Below are 14,641 nucleotides of genomic sequence, written 5' to 3' on the forward strand. Positions count from 1 at the left end.
TGCTGGAGTGTCTGAATGTGTGTATAACCTAGGTGAGAAGAAGGGAGAGACAGGAACCCGAGTCTGTAACTTAGGTGAGAAGAAGGGAGAGACAGGGGAACCTGAAAGTTCTGTCTCTAAGCCAAACAAAGCCAAAGGCAGGAGGGGATAAATGGTTTGGGAATGTTTTAGGGGACTATTGTGAGGGTGAGAGCTAAGGAAAGGTTAGTACTGTTGCTGAGGGAGGAGTTTTGGGAATGTGTAGAAGAGTGTAAGGAAGTGAGCCCCAGATTGGTGTGGGTGAAAATGAAAGTGAATTACAAGAGTGGGTGACTGCTAAATTTTATTCACCTGGAGGTGAGAGCAGTAAAGAAGAGAAAATGTTTTGGGAGAAGTTTAGTGAGTGTGTCGGGAGTTTTATTGCAAGGGATCGAGTGTTAGATATAGGTGATTTGAAATTATGAGTGGGTGATGTGGTAGTTGTGGTTTAATAGGGGGCATGAGGTATGTGGTATTGTGAATAAAAATGATGAACAGCTTGTGCAGTTGTGATCTGAAAAAGGACTGGTGATCAAGAATACCTGATTCAAAAAGGGGGGCATACATAAGGAAATATGGGGAGGTAACAAATACAGAAAGGGGACATTATTGGACTGTGTACTTATTGGTAAGTATACAGAGACTCTTGGATGTGATTATGTTTAGAGGGGCAGTTGATGAAAGTGTTTCATAAGCTGAAGTGTGGCTGGAGTGGTTAGGACTGCAGATGACTTTCTTAAGATTAGGGATAATTGTGCATTCAGTTGGCCAGTTACGATTTTCAGTGCAAACATGGTTGATGGCGAGGTGCCAGAGGATTGGTAGAATGCCTGTATCGTTTCACAGTGTTAGGTAAGAATAGAAGTGACTTCAAATTACAGAGGTACAAGTGTACTGAGTAGGTGGTAGAGTGTATTGGAGAGCGGTGATTGAGAGGGTGGTGGCATTCAGAGAACATCGGATTAGGGAGGTACAATATGGCTTTAGGAATGGTAGAGGATGTGTGGATCAAATTTTTGCTTTGAAGAATATGTGCGAGAAATACCCAGAGAAGCAAAAGAACTTGTATGTGGCTTTTATGGCTCCAGAGAAAGCATATGATAGAGGTGCTTTATGGAAGGTGCTGCGAATACATGGTGTGGTAGTTAAGCTGCTAGCAGTGAAGTTGTTATCAAGTAAGGCATGTGTGCAAGTAGGAATAGAGAAAGGTGAGGATGGGTCTGTGTTAGGGTGGTGTGATGGCCCCAAGGCTGTTTGATTTGTTTATAGATGGGGTAGTGAAGGAGGTGAACCCCAGGGTCTTGGAGAGGCAATCTTTTTGGGGTGTTGGGAGCAGGGATTGAGTCGGTTGTTGAATGCAGATGACACCGCGCTGACGGCAGTATCGATTGAGAAATTGCAGAGACTGGTGTCTGAATTTGGGAGTGTGTGAAAGAATAAATTTCAGATTAAATGTGAATAAAACGGTTATTAGGATTAGTAGTGATGAGGAACAGGTTATCAGGAATGCAAGTTGAAGGAAATGGAGTGCTTTAGATACCTAAGTGGATATGGCAGTAATGGAAGTTGAAGTGAGCCATAGAGTTGGTTAGATGGCAAAGGTCATGGGTGCATTGAGGAATATGTGGAAAGACAGGATACTGTCTTTGAGGGGAAGTTGCATATATTTGTAGATACAGTAGTCCTGTCGGTACTGCATGGATGCAATACTTGGGTCTGGGGTAAAAATGTAAAGAGAAAGGGGGATGTGTTGGAAATGAAATGTCTGAAGACAAATTGTGATGTGGGGAGGGTTGATCGAATAAGAAATAATGGGGTAAGAGGTAGGTGTGGTAGTAAGAAGAATACGTAGGAGAGAGCTGTGGAAATGGTTTGGACATATGGAGAGGATGAGCGAGAAAGGGATGACTTAAGAGGATATTCATATGAGGTGGAAGGAAAGAGGAAAAAATGGAGACCAAGGAGGAAATGGAAGGAAAGGATGGAGTGAAAGATGCTTTGATGGCTCTGCCCCTGAACGTTCAAGAGGGTGCAAGGGCTTGAGTGAATTAGAGCAATGCGGTATACAGGTGATGAAGTGCTAACAGAGGACGGAACCAAGGTATATGAAGAGGTCGGGTGAGACCATGGAAAGGTCTTTTGGGTCTGTTTTTGGTTTCATTGCTTTGTATGTGACAGGTGGTGTGGCTGTGAGCAAACGAAGCCATTTCTTTGACCCAAGCGCTATCTCGCTGACGTGGGAATGGCGAACATGCGTGGAAAAAAAAGAATATATATATATATATATATATATATATATATATATATATATATATATATATATATATATATATGTGTGTGTGCAGAAGGTTAGGAATTAAGGAAAAGCTATTTGCAAGTGGAGGGCTATTTGTCCAGTCTTTTTATTTTGGATACTTCGAGAGGGACAAAAAAGCTACCACAGAATGAACGTTACCAGTTTTGGGGAAACAAGGATAAAAACAAACATGTTGGTTCATTTTCTTATAAAGTCATTCGGTTTATTAATTGATATCAAATTAAGTCTTGCGTGTTTCTTATACGTATTATTTTTTTAAGCGAGCACTCAGGATGGGTTTACATTATCGAGACCCAACACTCTGAAGTCCATGAAAGTATCCCATTTATTCGTATGTGATAATATTCAATTCAGTGTGTAATTTCATCCACGTTAAGCCAATTAGAATTTCATACATCACTGAACGTCTGAATTATCGTGTTGATTAATGTCAACAGTGTCGGAACTCTGTTGAGCGTGTTGTGGTGCCCATCAGTCTTTTTTTTGTTGTTGTGCCCATCAGAACGTCTTTTTTATGTTGTGGTGCCCATCAGAACGTCTTTTTTATGTTGTGGTGCCCATCAGAACGTCTTTTTTATGTTGTGGTGCCCATCAGAACGTCTTTTTTTATGTTGTGGTGCCTATCAGAACGTCTTTCTTATGTTGTGGTGCCCATCAGAACGTCTTTTATGTTGTGGTGCCCATCAGAACGTCTTTATGTTGTGGTGCCCATCAGAACGTCTTTGTTATGTTGTGGTGCCCATCAGAACGTCTTTGTTATGTTTTGGTGACCACCAGAACGTCTTTATGTTGTGGTGCCCACCAGAACAAATGTATTGTGGTGTTCACCAGAACGTGTGTTATTTCTCGTAAAAACACATCATTGTAAGCTTCGGTGTAAGACAGAAGCTTTTAAAAAAAGGTAACGGTCCCGATTATAGTCTGTAGCTATACCTCGTCTACCAGTAGGTCTACCGGAGGTGAGGAGGGAGCCTGGGCCACGGCCCTCACGGCCTCCTTCCATGTCTCGTTGACCCTCATGGCCACACCATCATCTACTTGCCGAGGCCGGAGTGGGCGTAGGGCTGGTCGTCGTTATTGTAGCCAAACATGAGTCGTCGCATGTGGCTCGGGTTGGGCGGGTCCTGACCTCCGCGACTGCCTTGCTTCACCTGCAGTTTCGCTGAAATTTAGAAAACGATATTACTCTCGTATAACAAACATGTCTACTGTTACATACAAGTCGAAGCCAGTTCATTAGGTCAGGTCATTTTTGGTAACCTCTGGTGACCAATATAACACCAGTTAGCAGAGAAGCGTGATGTGTGTTATCGAGGCTGGAACGTTTCTTTATGGTACAGCCACTGGGACACCACTAACGCAGGTGTGGTGCGTTACATTGTGGTACAGTCACTGGGATACCACTAACTTAGGCTGGGTGCGTTACACTGTGGTACAGCCACTGGGACACCACTAACGCAGGCATGGTGTGTTAAATTGTTGTACAGCCACTGGGACACCACTAACGCAGGCATGGTGCGTTAAATTGTGGTACAGCCACTGGGACACCACTATCGCAGGTCTGGTGCCTACCAAGACTGAATAAAGCTACCCAACTTTCCCTAGTGCTCCGCCAGGATAGCCAGTTAGACCCAACTACAGTGGGAGGTGGGTCAGGCTGGCCTACAAACACCCGTCAACCTACACGGTGCATGACCAGGAGAACCAACTGGGCGACAGTGGTCCACTCGCCCTTATGATTGGCCACGAGTGCAATTGGACCGATCAACAACGGTGAATACTCATACCAGGGGGAACGAAGCGGAGCGAGTCAGGCTGGTCTACTCACCCCCATGCTTAGCCAGGAGAGCCAGGAAGTCTGCGGCGTCCAGGGGTCCTCCCTGCTCCTGACTGAGTGCCGCCACCTCTTCCACACTGTCCAGGTTAGTGCGCAACTCGTTGAAAAACTTGCGCATGTTGGAGAGCACCCCTGCAAGAGGAGTACATAATTATATCGCGTGGTAAAGGCCTTATCTCTGTCCACTGAGGACATTCCTATACATTCATTTATTCATTGTCATATAATACAATGACTGGAATATATACGTAAAACACACACACACACACACACACATAATGAAGGAACAATCAGGATAGTACATGAGAAAGTTTGATAGGCACTTGTAAGAGACAGAGCAACGCGAGTGTTAAATTCTTTGCCCATAACAAGAAAATGTAACACATAGAAAACGGAGGTAAAGCCTAAACCACACACTCAGCCACTTCATAAATTACCATTGTTGCCTGACAAAGAACAGCACAATGGATATACTGAAAGGCGAATGCGCTTGTTCAAGGTCGAAGCTTGACTGAAGAATCGAAGTCTCTCCTTTTAGAGTGCAGACCAAACCGAGGTATTCGCAAAAGATTTTTCATTGTAATCAGGAGGGCAATGTGGTCAGGATGCAAACGGTACAGTATGTGGGTCTTACGTAGATGGCGATGTGGTGACGAGTGCACACAGATGGCAAGTTTGTGAATGTAGACAGTAATTCGGGACGAAAGGGCGTGTGCAGATGGTCGGGTATTTGGACGTGGTTGAGTGTGTCTCGGGGTATTGGATTGTTTGAAAGCGGCAGTGTATGGGAGTTGTGGTGTTTGGAAGTGGTAGGGGGTAAAGTTTCTAAGGATGGTAGTGTTTGGAGGTGATAGGGTGTGTGGGGATGGTAAAGTATGTTGGAATGGTGGGGTGTATAGGGATGGTAGAGTGTTTTGGGATAGTTGAATGTGTGGGATGGTAGAGTGTGTTGGAATGGTGGAGGGTAGTATTACCTCTTCGATTTAGGAATGTTGAGGTGATGCTCGGAACCACATCACACCCTCCGTGTCAGTAGGCTGTGGACGTCAGTCACCCAGGGAAGTACTATCCTCTTGACTCTAGAGCAGTGAAGTAATGCCCGGAACCATCTAACACTCGCTGTTTAGACTTTTCGTCTTATTTTCTGTCTCAATAGAACTAATCTACTAAGCTAGTCTCAACACCATCCTCCTACGTGCACAAAACACAGTTCGTCCTGGTTTTCGCTTCGTATATTCACGTTCTTTTCCCTTTTTCTCTTCTCGTTATAAATCTTTGAATATCAATACAGAAGAGTCCAACACTCTTATGGCCCTCTGTTTCCGAAATGGGGTGCGAAGAATCACTAGAGTCCCGCCTGTCTCTGCTGCCAACGTGAGAGAGGGTTCAGGCAGAAGCATTACAGGTGTCTCCCACAACCTTTGCCTCTCCAATAGACCTAACTCTTTTAGCAATCATTTCACTAACGCTCGTAGTCTTTCTAGTCTCTTCTGTTAATCGCCATATGGTTAGCACTTTTAAAGTCTTTTAGCCTTGTTCTGGAGATTAAACTTGAAGCCCATATGTTTTCCATATGGGTAGATCGTGTATATCTGGATTTACGGAAAGCATTTGACAATGTGCCTCATGTAAGTTTGGAGAACACACTGAATCTATGGGCAGGAGTAAGGGGAAAACTCTCTCGATGAATAGAAAATCACCTCCGTAAAAGAGAACGAAGGACACCTGTCAGAGGAGCCTTCCCGAAATGAGCCGAGGTCACCAGTGGCGTGCCGCAGGGCCCGGTCCTGGAACCACTGCTCTTTTTGATATATGTAAAGGACTTGCCAGAGGGACTTGACTTCATACTTAAAGAAACAGAGAGAGTCTAGAGGAGGTCAACAAAGATGGTACCAGAATTAAGAGAGTTGAATTTCAGTGAGAGGTTAGATACCATAAATTTGTCCACTATGGAAGAGAGAAGAGTAAGGATTAACTTGATTTTTAAACCAATGTGATGATGAGATAGTAAACAGGTCTTTGAAAGTTGCAAAGATACAACACCCAGAGGTCATAACAAGAAAGTTATTAAATCAAGAAGAGATATCATAAGAGCAGTGGATGAGTGGAATAAAGTGAAAGCTGAAAATGTACAAATGTTTAAGATGAATGACAGAAAAAGTTCAAGAGCTTGGGCCCAGAGTGTAGATTTCCTTCAAGTAGGTAATCACACACACATAGTGTGTGCAACTGCGCATACTTTTTTTTGATGAGGTTGTTATACAGTGTAGGCGTGTGAACTGTAACCCTGACGTACTGGTTAGGGCTCTCATCTTTTATGTTGAGAGGGTGTGAACGTTTGTGTGGGAATGCGTATTGCTGTATTATACTATTGTGCACTTTGATATGCACGAGTATTTTACCCCTTTGAGAAAATGTATCACACTGTGTTGAAGTTGGGGTGGGCGTGTGTGCCATCCACAGTGCCCCAGGTAGCTAGGACCACTATGTAGCTACTTTCACTAACCTACTTTTCACTAACCTACACTAAAATACGGGACGTACGTAGACGACCTCTTACCGAGGCCCATCGTTGGAATCTTTCCATCGGTGCGCTTGGCAACCGGTAGGTCGCGTTGGGGTTGGAAGCGTAACTGGGGCCGTTGGCGCTCACTCAAGGCGTCACGGGACGATGGTTGAGCAGCAGAGGTACCGGTTCCGCCTCCATGTAGTGCCCACAACCAGTACAACGTCTGGAGATTATCGTCGTCGAAGGCGGCCAAGGGCGACTGCATAGTCAGGGTCCCGGCGCCTCTGTTGAGTTCGGTGTTGTCTGGCGTATGAAAAAAAAAAAAAATCAATATTTCCCTCATGCGGTAAGTCTTTTATGTGAATTTTCAAAGCATTTTACAGTCTAGCAATTCATTAATGAAAGTGGGATATGCTAAAAAGACATAGATTTTGAAAGCAGTTGAATTTGCAGAAAGGAATGATTATAAAAGATCTCTAGGAGGGAGAGCGATGTGGTACAGTAGTGTATCAGCTGTTGTATTTGTGGCCATATCACATGACTGCTATGAAACACTTGTTATAAATCACTCAAAAAAGTTTGCATTCTCATCGCAAACCGTTAGGAATAAGAGTTCATATGTTCCATCAAAAATCCAGACTACTCAAAAATGAACTTGCATACACCATAGCAAAAAGGAATATCCGTGAGAGAAATTTGATACATTTTGGGAGTAATTGTAAACCTATAATCTCCTAGATAAAAAGAAATCATTTCTCACATTTAAACAAGAAAATCATAAGTTAATTAAGTAGCTTTTCCTTACACTGTATTTAACTTAGGGAAAGAATTAATGACCTTTAAATTGTTTTGGATATTTGCCCACGATGAACCCCATATTTTTCCTAATCGTTCACACCTTTTTTGTCGAATCGTTTGAATTTCATTGACTAACAACAATGATTTTTAGATGCTACTCCACTCCAAAAGGTAGTCATTCTTCTGTACAGAAGCTACGGTCTCTGACACATTGAGATATTGCCCGTAACAATACCTTATCTCTAATCTCAACCATTACCACATGAAACGAGGGATCACTGAAGGATCCACCATTAAAGGGCAGTGACCTGGTGCAACATCTGCCATAAACAGACACATTCATAGATCAGTCAGATGAAGGACAGAGGTCCTATGCCCCATTCACTAAGAACAATAATGGATGAAGCAATATCCATCACAGGGAGGCGTGAGGCACGCGGTTCGTTGAGCACTTATTACTAATAATGCGAGGGGTTGTTGGTGGATGATGCAAGACCCATCACGTATATAACAGGCTATGGGCTCATACAGAAATGACCAAGATAAAGATGGAACCACACACGTAATAAAGTATTTACTATGATGAATTAGAAGGCAGGGACTAGTGCAACATGTGGTGTTACTACAGTCAACAACAAAAAAAAGTATTGCCACACTTGTCGTGCTTTACTTTTTGAAACTCAGGACGAAGCGTTATGACACATATATTCTCCTTGGTGTCGTCATTTTTGGTACGCCTGCTCTTCTTATTTCGCAGTGTTACTACCAAGATAGGAAAGTGTTGGGCACTACTAAATTGGTGAAGGAACTTCCATGAATGGAACTATCAGATACGTTCATATTCCTATCGCCTGCTATGTGTTATGTTGAAAACTTTCCGGTGTTTGTTAGCAAAACATACGTGAACATTTCAGTAAAAAAGGTATGTATAGATATTTCATAGCTAGATATACGACAAAGAAAGAATACTCGGAAAATATGGCTGTCTTAAACTACAGAAACAAAACAAAATAGTTTTATTTCAGCTAAGTACCGTATTTCATTCATTATCAGAATATAACACACGGTATCTACTGATTATTCACTCGTGCTTCATGTATAGAGTCGGATCTTCTAGTGGAATACCTGACCAGGACGCTACGTTGAACATTTTAACGAGTAGTGAAAACATGATTGGAACCATTGTCTAGGTTAAGTTACCCATCCTACCAACCAGTGGCTGTGTGAACTGTCACCCATCTAAGCTGTGGACCATTTTCGACTCGTGCCACTACGGTCATCCTCCATCCTTATATATGAGGTAAGAGCGCTCCATATGCCTCATTTTCTTTCCTAGTTTAAACCATTTGATGTTTATATTAACGATGACAGTGAGGGTGGAGGGAAGGGGCCGCTAGGTTTCTTCAGTTTGTTTATGTTGTATATTGTATTAGGCTTATGGCTGAGGTTATACGCTTGGAGATCACTGCGGATATGATGGCGAACGCTTTTTGACAAGGAGCGAATTAGCATATAAATCGCCACTTGTGTTGCTCGCAGTGATATTCGAGGGCCATTCTCAGAAGAAATATGATTTTTATTCTTTTTATTTGAAGATTATTCATTCATTTAAAATTTTTCTCGAAGGAATTTTGTTTTTCGTCCGTCTTGACGTAGTTATTGGTGTGCTGTTGCTGCAGCCAGCGCCACTACCAGCGCCTCTAACTACCCACTGATGCCACTACCATACGCGTCCTCGCTGCCGCTGTACCACACTTCCACCACCATCACCGCCATCACCCATACGAACGCCCTTACCACCGCTATTGCTGGCACCACTAGCGCCACCACTGCCACTACAACTACTACAACTATCATGACTTCCCAGAGTCATCACTACGACGACTGTAGACGCTGCCACAAACGCTGCGAACGACTCGACGCGCCGTTACAGGGCAGCTCACGAAAGCCAGCCTTACCAAATACCATTATAAACGCCTCGATTTGAGGTCGCCATGTTACAGACACATTCGCTGTCTCCTTTATCAAGGCGAGTAATGTTGTTATCCCTCGTGTCGCACGTGTCCTTTACTGATGTCCTTTGCGCCCAAACCTCCCGCCCCTCCACGCTCCTAACCCTTGATCAATTTGCATAACTGCCGTCACCTCAGGTAACCCCCATGTCTGTCATTTCTAGCTGGCTTGAAAAAGATCGGGGGGGGGGGGGGAACCTCTCCTCCTGAGAGAGGTATGAGGGACGGCTTCGTACTCTCCTGAGAGATACGGACGATGACTTCGTCCTCCCCTGAGAGAGGTAGGGGAGCACTGCTTCGTCTGCCTTCCCCCTCACCCGCTAGTCACAGATTCCTCCTAATCTCCACCTTCCTCGTATCTCATCCCTCCCAATCCTTCACCCTCATATTCTCTCCTCTCTGCTCCCATCATCCCTCTTGCGTATATCTCCCCGGACACTTATCCATTTATTCTCGACCATTTTGTCAATTTAGTATTGATTTTAAGTCTATGAATTAACTGCCGTCGACCCGTTTCAAATATTTTCACGCACTTTGACAAATTATAATCTTCAGATTGATTTTATATACGAGCGCAAATTTATCAATTTCTTCTGGGAATAACCAGCGCGTGGAACTTGCCTCGCTCAAGGAACAGATGGCGGCAGGTTCAACCTTACAGTTGTGGAGCCAGAGGAACAGAAATAAAGTTTCGTGAAACAGTTATAAAGTAGTGGGGTAGAACATTACTGAACGTTGGGTGTGATCAAGCAAAGAATGAAGTCTGCCCTCTCGGTTCCTCCCTGGATGAATGTTACAAATAAATGCTTTATCAGGTGGAATCAACAATACCAGAGAATAAAGTTTTCAGTCACGATTACTTCCGGCAGCTTGGTCGATGGGATTGAATGCTAAATGTTAGCATTATGTAAGATTACTGTCGACGCAGGTATCTCTCTATATATCAAATTGATAAAGACACTCAGTAATACTTATAGTAGTACAGAGACCCATCTTGTTATCTATATGATTTATATAGAATTCAATACCCTTTGGTTGTCCATTTCATAACATATTGGTCTCTCTATAGTTTATATAACACTTTTTTTTTAGTTTATAAAAATTCTAATACCCCCCGGCTTTCTGTATAAGTTTATATAGAATTTAATACACCCTCCGGGTCTCTCTACATAAGATTTGATTACATGGCTCCGTGTTCCGAGAATCATCGTTGTAATTTTGTTAACAGGAACGTAAAATAAATGATAATTAACATGCTTCCAGCTAGGGATGTTATAGTCATTAAGTGCAAGACAGGCGGAGCACTGAACATCTCTATAACACGGTGAACATATGCTGAGCACTTACATAATACTGAACAAAACATGAACTATACTTCAAAGACATGCATACTATACTTGAACACAATTATTAGTACATTGAACGCATCCTAACACGCATATAAAACTGAACAGGCCTATTATACACTGAACACTTACTAATTGGTACATGACGTTGAACGGATCTATAACACAATGAACATGCGTATGACAACGAACTGTTCTCCATCAGGAATCATTCATGCATTACTGTGAACACGTACAGATGCGTATAAACACGTACATAGCTTGGTTTACGGAAGAACACGTACAAAACATCTCGATGGTATATGTACAAAAGTAATAAACACGTAGGTCATGCGATGGACTCATATTCAAAGCACTGTAATGTACACATGTCACTAATTAAGCACGAAACATTTTGAACAAGTACGGAACATTTTGAATACACAATGAACGCGTATTACTGGACTTTTCCCAATAACATTGTGAACAAATACTTGTCGATTTCACATCACGTATATATGTTCACGCTAGCACACAGCGCTGAGTATGAACATACAGCTGAACTCGTACCTGATGTTGAAGTTCATGATATTATGAACCCTGTGATGATGAACATAAAGCACAAATCACTAAACATGCACATAACATTGAACACTTACATAACACTGAACATATACCTGAACACGTATGTATGGGTGAATACATTTAACATCAAGATACGTTCATAACTCTATGAACACCTATATAACACTGAACGTGCATAACTATGAACACATTCTTTACGCTGAACACGTTCAAGACGCCAATAACATGCACGTGGCAGGAAACATGAAATAACACCGTGAACACGTCCTTAACACTGAACACGTTTATAACAAAAATACGTACCTAACAGTCAACATGTGCGTAACGCCACGAATACGTACACAGCACACACACACACACACACACACACACACAACGTAACACAAAAGTGTTTCCATGTGAAGGGTTGTAAAAGTCTTGTAAGTGATCCTGACATTCATTTACAGCTGAAGAACTGTAAATCGCAGGGTGCGTTAAACAATGCTAGGGTGCGCCGAGCAGCGCAAAGGGTGCGTTGAAATACATGGGTATGCCAAATAATGTGACAGAGTAATGAGTAAGGCGAAGGTGTGATGAGTAACAGCATCCAATTGTTTTTGAGAAGAAGAGTGTGGGGAGTAAGTACGAGGACGGAGTGATTAATATCTGAGTGCGTGCGTTGAAAGATCATCTGGTGATGAGCGACACAGGGTGACATGAAGTCATACTAAAGTGCAACGAGTGATTCCTGAGTGTGTTGGGCAATACATAAGCGTATTAAGCGACCCCTACATGGGTTATGTGACAAGAAAATGTTATTTGGCACAAGTGTGACGTAATGAGTGCGTCACGTAACGATTAACTCTGTGTTATGTTGAGAAGAGTGCGTTTGGCACAACCCTAGGGTGTACGACCAGGAGTGCGTTGAGTATGGATACTGTTATTGAAGAACACAGTTTGAATGGTGCGTTTTGAAGACGATTGTGTTTTTGGGTGTAAACATTATCCGAACGCACCCAGCACAGCGTCCAAGTGATACCAGATTGCGTTGGAAAGTGACACACTTCGTTATGAGATTGGGGGGGGAGGGAGTTCTATTACCGAACAACAAAGCAATATCCAGCTCACTAACGTACCTGAAAGAAGTGGCAGAGAGAGAACAGCATTAATGAAAAGCGGCAGCAGGAAGAGAAGCGAGTGGATGGCGGCGACCATAGCCAGCAAGACGTTCTCAGTTCCCTCTTGGCAGCAGGAGGGTCGTTGTGTCTGTGAGGACTTCGGGGGTTTTTCCAAACCCAACGGGGTCTTCCTCCTACGTCAGGCGAGCTTGTCTCCTCCGATGTTATCCTGGGTTTATCAATAAGGATGGAGAGTCCTGCGTGGTGGGCGGCTTAAGCAGCGAGTTGGGTTCCTCTCCTACTGGTGGGTGGCGAACGTGTGAGTTGCTCGGACGGTGGACGCCTTTATATACCTCCTGCCTCCGAGATCCCGCTTGTCCTCCGTCCCAACGTGGGAGGACTTCAGCCAAACGTTTGATATCACACTTACTTAAAGAAAATGTCTGCTATTTCATTTCTGTGGGGTTAACATGGGGGACATCGGATGATTACCAAATCGTTAATTACATATTGACAGTTATCATAGTGGACAGTGCGAAAGTAGATAGACTTTTCACGATTACTTTTTTTTTTTAATGCCTGTCGACATTTTCCAGGCTGGCCACAACTGTGGAGTGACGTCAGCAACCAAGACGTGTATGATTGGCGGAGACGGCCGTGGGCGGAGGTGTCTAGGTCACGCAAGTTTTTGGGAAGCGACAAAACGTTATGGCCAAATCTGTTATCTTTTGATCGCGTCGGTGTGAGTCCTACCAGCCCGGCGTAGGCGGAGGACGCAAGTGAAAATCCAACAAGAAGCCAAACAACAGAGTCAAAAGTCATTATCAGTTTCTCCTATGATGGTGAGGTGAGTGAGGGAAGCTGTATGGCCCCCGTGATGGTGAGGTGAGTGAGGTGAAGCTGTATGACCTTCGTGATAGTGAGAGGAGTGGCGTGGAATCCTAAATGCAGACGAAAAAGTGTAACTCGTGCATGCCTGGGGAGTGTATTTTTCATTCAGTTTTACATTTGGTAGGCTGGTGTTTTAAGACAAGGTTGGAAGGGGCAGTTGTTTGATGCTTCCCGAGTCATTACGGTCTACATATGTTTTGTCAGTGTCGAAGGTTGGTAGTTGGTTCTGAAATTGCTTGGGTGTGTGGGGGGGTCGGGTGCTTTTGTATGGAACTGAGTGCCGATGATATTGAGATGAGATTGTATCTGAAGTATTTTTTGTTTCGTTCTGTAGGTGTTAAGAGTTTGTGGTTCTAAATCAGCCGGTGATTGTTCTGTGTGCTCTGTTGTGTGGTTTGCAGTTGTCTGTTGGATGACGAGGCAGATGTGGCGTAGTTTAACATGGAACAGATGATTTGTTTGTAGAGGATACTAAGGGTTTCTTTCTCTTGTCAAAAATCTGGTACTGGTAAAGGTTTTAAGAACATTTCGCTTATATTCTTTGTGTTCATGTTTGTGGTGTGGGGAGTGAATATCTTACGTGTGCCGTACGTGATGCCTGTGACTTGTTAGGATGGAGTTTTGTGCCTCCTGCGTGTCGTAGAAGGCGATTAAGAGGACTTAATTAAGCTTGAAGTTATTATAAAAGTGGATTCCAACATCTCAAGTTTGGTATGACATCTCGAGCCACTTTCATCATAAGGAAACTATAGTTGTGGGATGTAGTTCATTCGTCTCTTCACAGATATTGCGTGACGTTTCGAGTGAATGTCAAATACATCTGGAAAAAATACTAGACAGTTTGACTGCAAATTCATTCATTCGTGAGTTATTCCTATTAGTATCATCTTTGCTAACGATGGGGGGTAGAGAATTTAACGGTACATTAATCCCAGAGACAAAAGGTGATCACTTTAGCCATGTTGCAATTAAATTTTCGTTTCTAACCCGACTGACTACGATAAGCTTTGAGACTTTGAGAACTGTGTTCTGAAGGCTAAGTGGAAGTGACAAAATAGCATCAAGTATGTGTATAAAAAGGGTATTAGAACCTGTGTCGTGATGGCTTATCGGAGGTAAAATGCTCTCTATACTATCGTCTCCATCGAAGCTCTGTCCTCGCCTGCTCCAGCAGCCCCTGTGATGCAATTGGTCGTAATTCAATCTTCCTCCACTACTGGATAATCTCGTTTGTATAATATATCACCTTTCG

The 14,641-nt window shown here is 43.2% G+C and overlaps 1 protein-coding gene across 2 annotated transcripts; it reads right to left on the bottom strand.

The window, feature by feature from the left end:
• Positions 1-2,511: 2,511 nt before the first annotated feature.
• Positions 2,512-12,816, bottom strand: LOC139765777 (uncharacterized). 2 transcript variants are annotated; one of them, XM_071693565.1, is made up of 4 exons: positions 12,517-12,816; positions 6,733-6,984; positions 4,164-4,304; positions 2,512-3,497 (listed from the first exon to the last, which is right to left on the bottom strand). In XM_071693565.1, the coding sequence occupies exons 1-4, from the start codon at positions 12,593-12,595 to the stop codon at positions 3,370-3,372; spliced, it is 600 nt and encodes a 199-aa protein (XP_071549666.1). In that variant the 5' UTR covers positions 12,596-12,816; the 3' UTR covers positions 2,512-3,369. The 2 variants fall into 2 exon arrangements, with proteins under 2 accessions (XP_071549666.1, XP_071549665.1); XM_071693564.1 differs by having other exon boundaries at positions 6,694-6,984.
• Positions 12,817-14,641: the final 1,825 nt, after the last annotated feature.

This window comes from Panulirus ornatus, chromosome 56 (genome assembly GCF_036320965.1).
Source record: "Panulirus ornatus isolate Po-2019 chromosome 56, ASM3632096v1, whole genome shotgun sequence".
Taxonomy (NCBI): domain Eukaryota; kingdom Metazoa; phylum Arthropoda; class Malacostraca; order Decapoda; family Palinuridae; genus Panulirus; species Panulirus ornatus.

Bases quoted from the DNA above. Each gene is read 5' to 3' on its own strand.
- LOC139765777 (XM_071693564.1), bottom strand. From the start codon at position 12,595: ATGGTCGCCGCCATCCACTCGCTTCTCTTCCTGCTGCCGCTTTTCATT. The intron at 6,985-12,516 runs GTACGTTAGTGA...TTCATACGCCAG, and splicing joins CTCTCTGCCACTTCTTTCAG to ACAACACCGAACTCAACAGA. The intron at 3,498-4,163 runs GTGAGTAGACCA...TCTAAATTTCAG, and splicing joins TCTCCTGGCTAAGCATGGGG to CGAAACTGCAGGTGAAGCAA.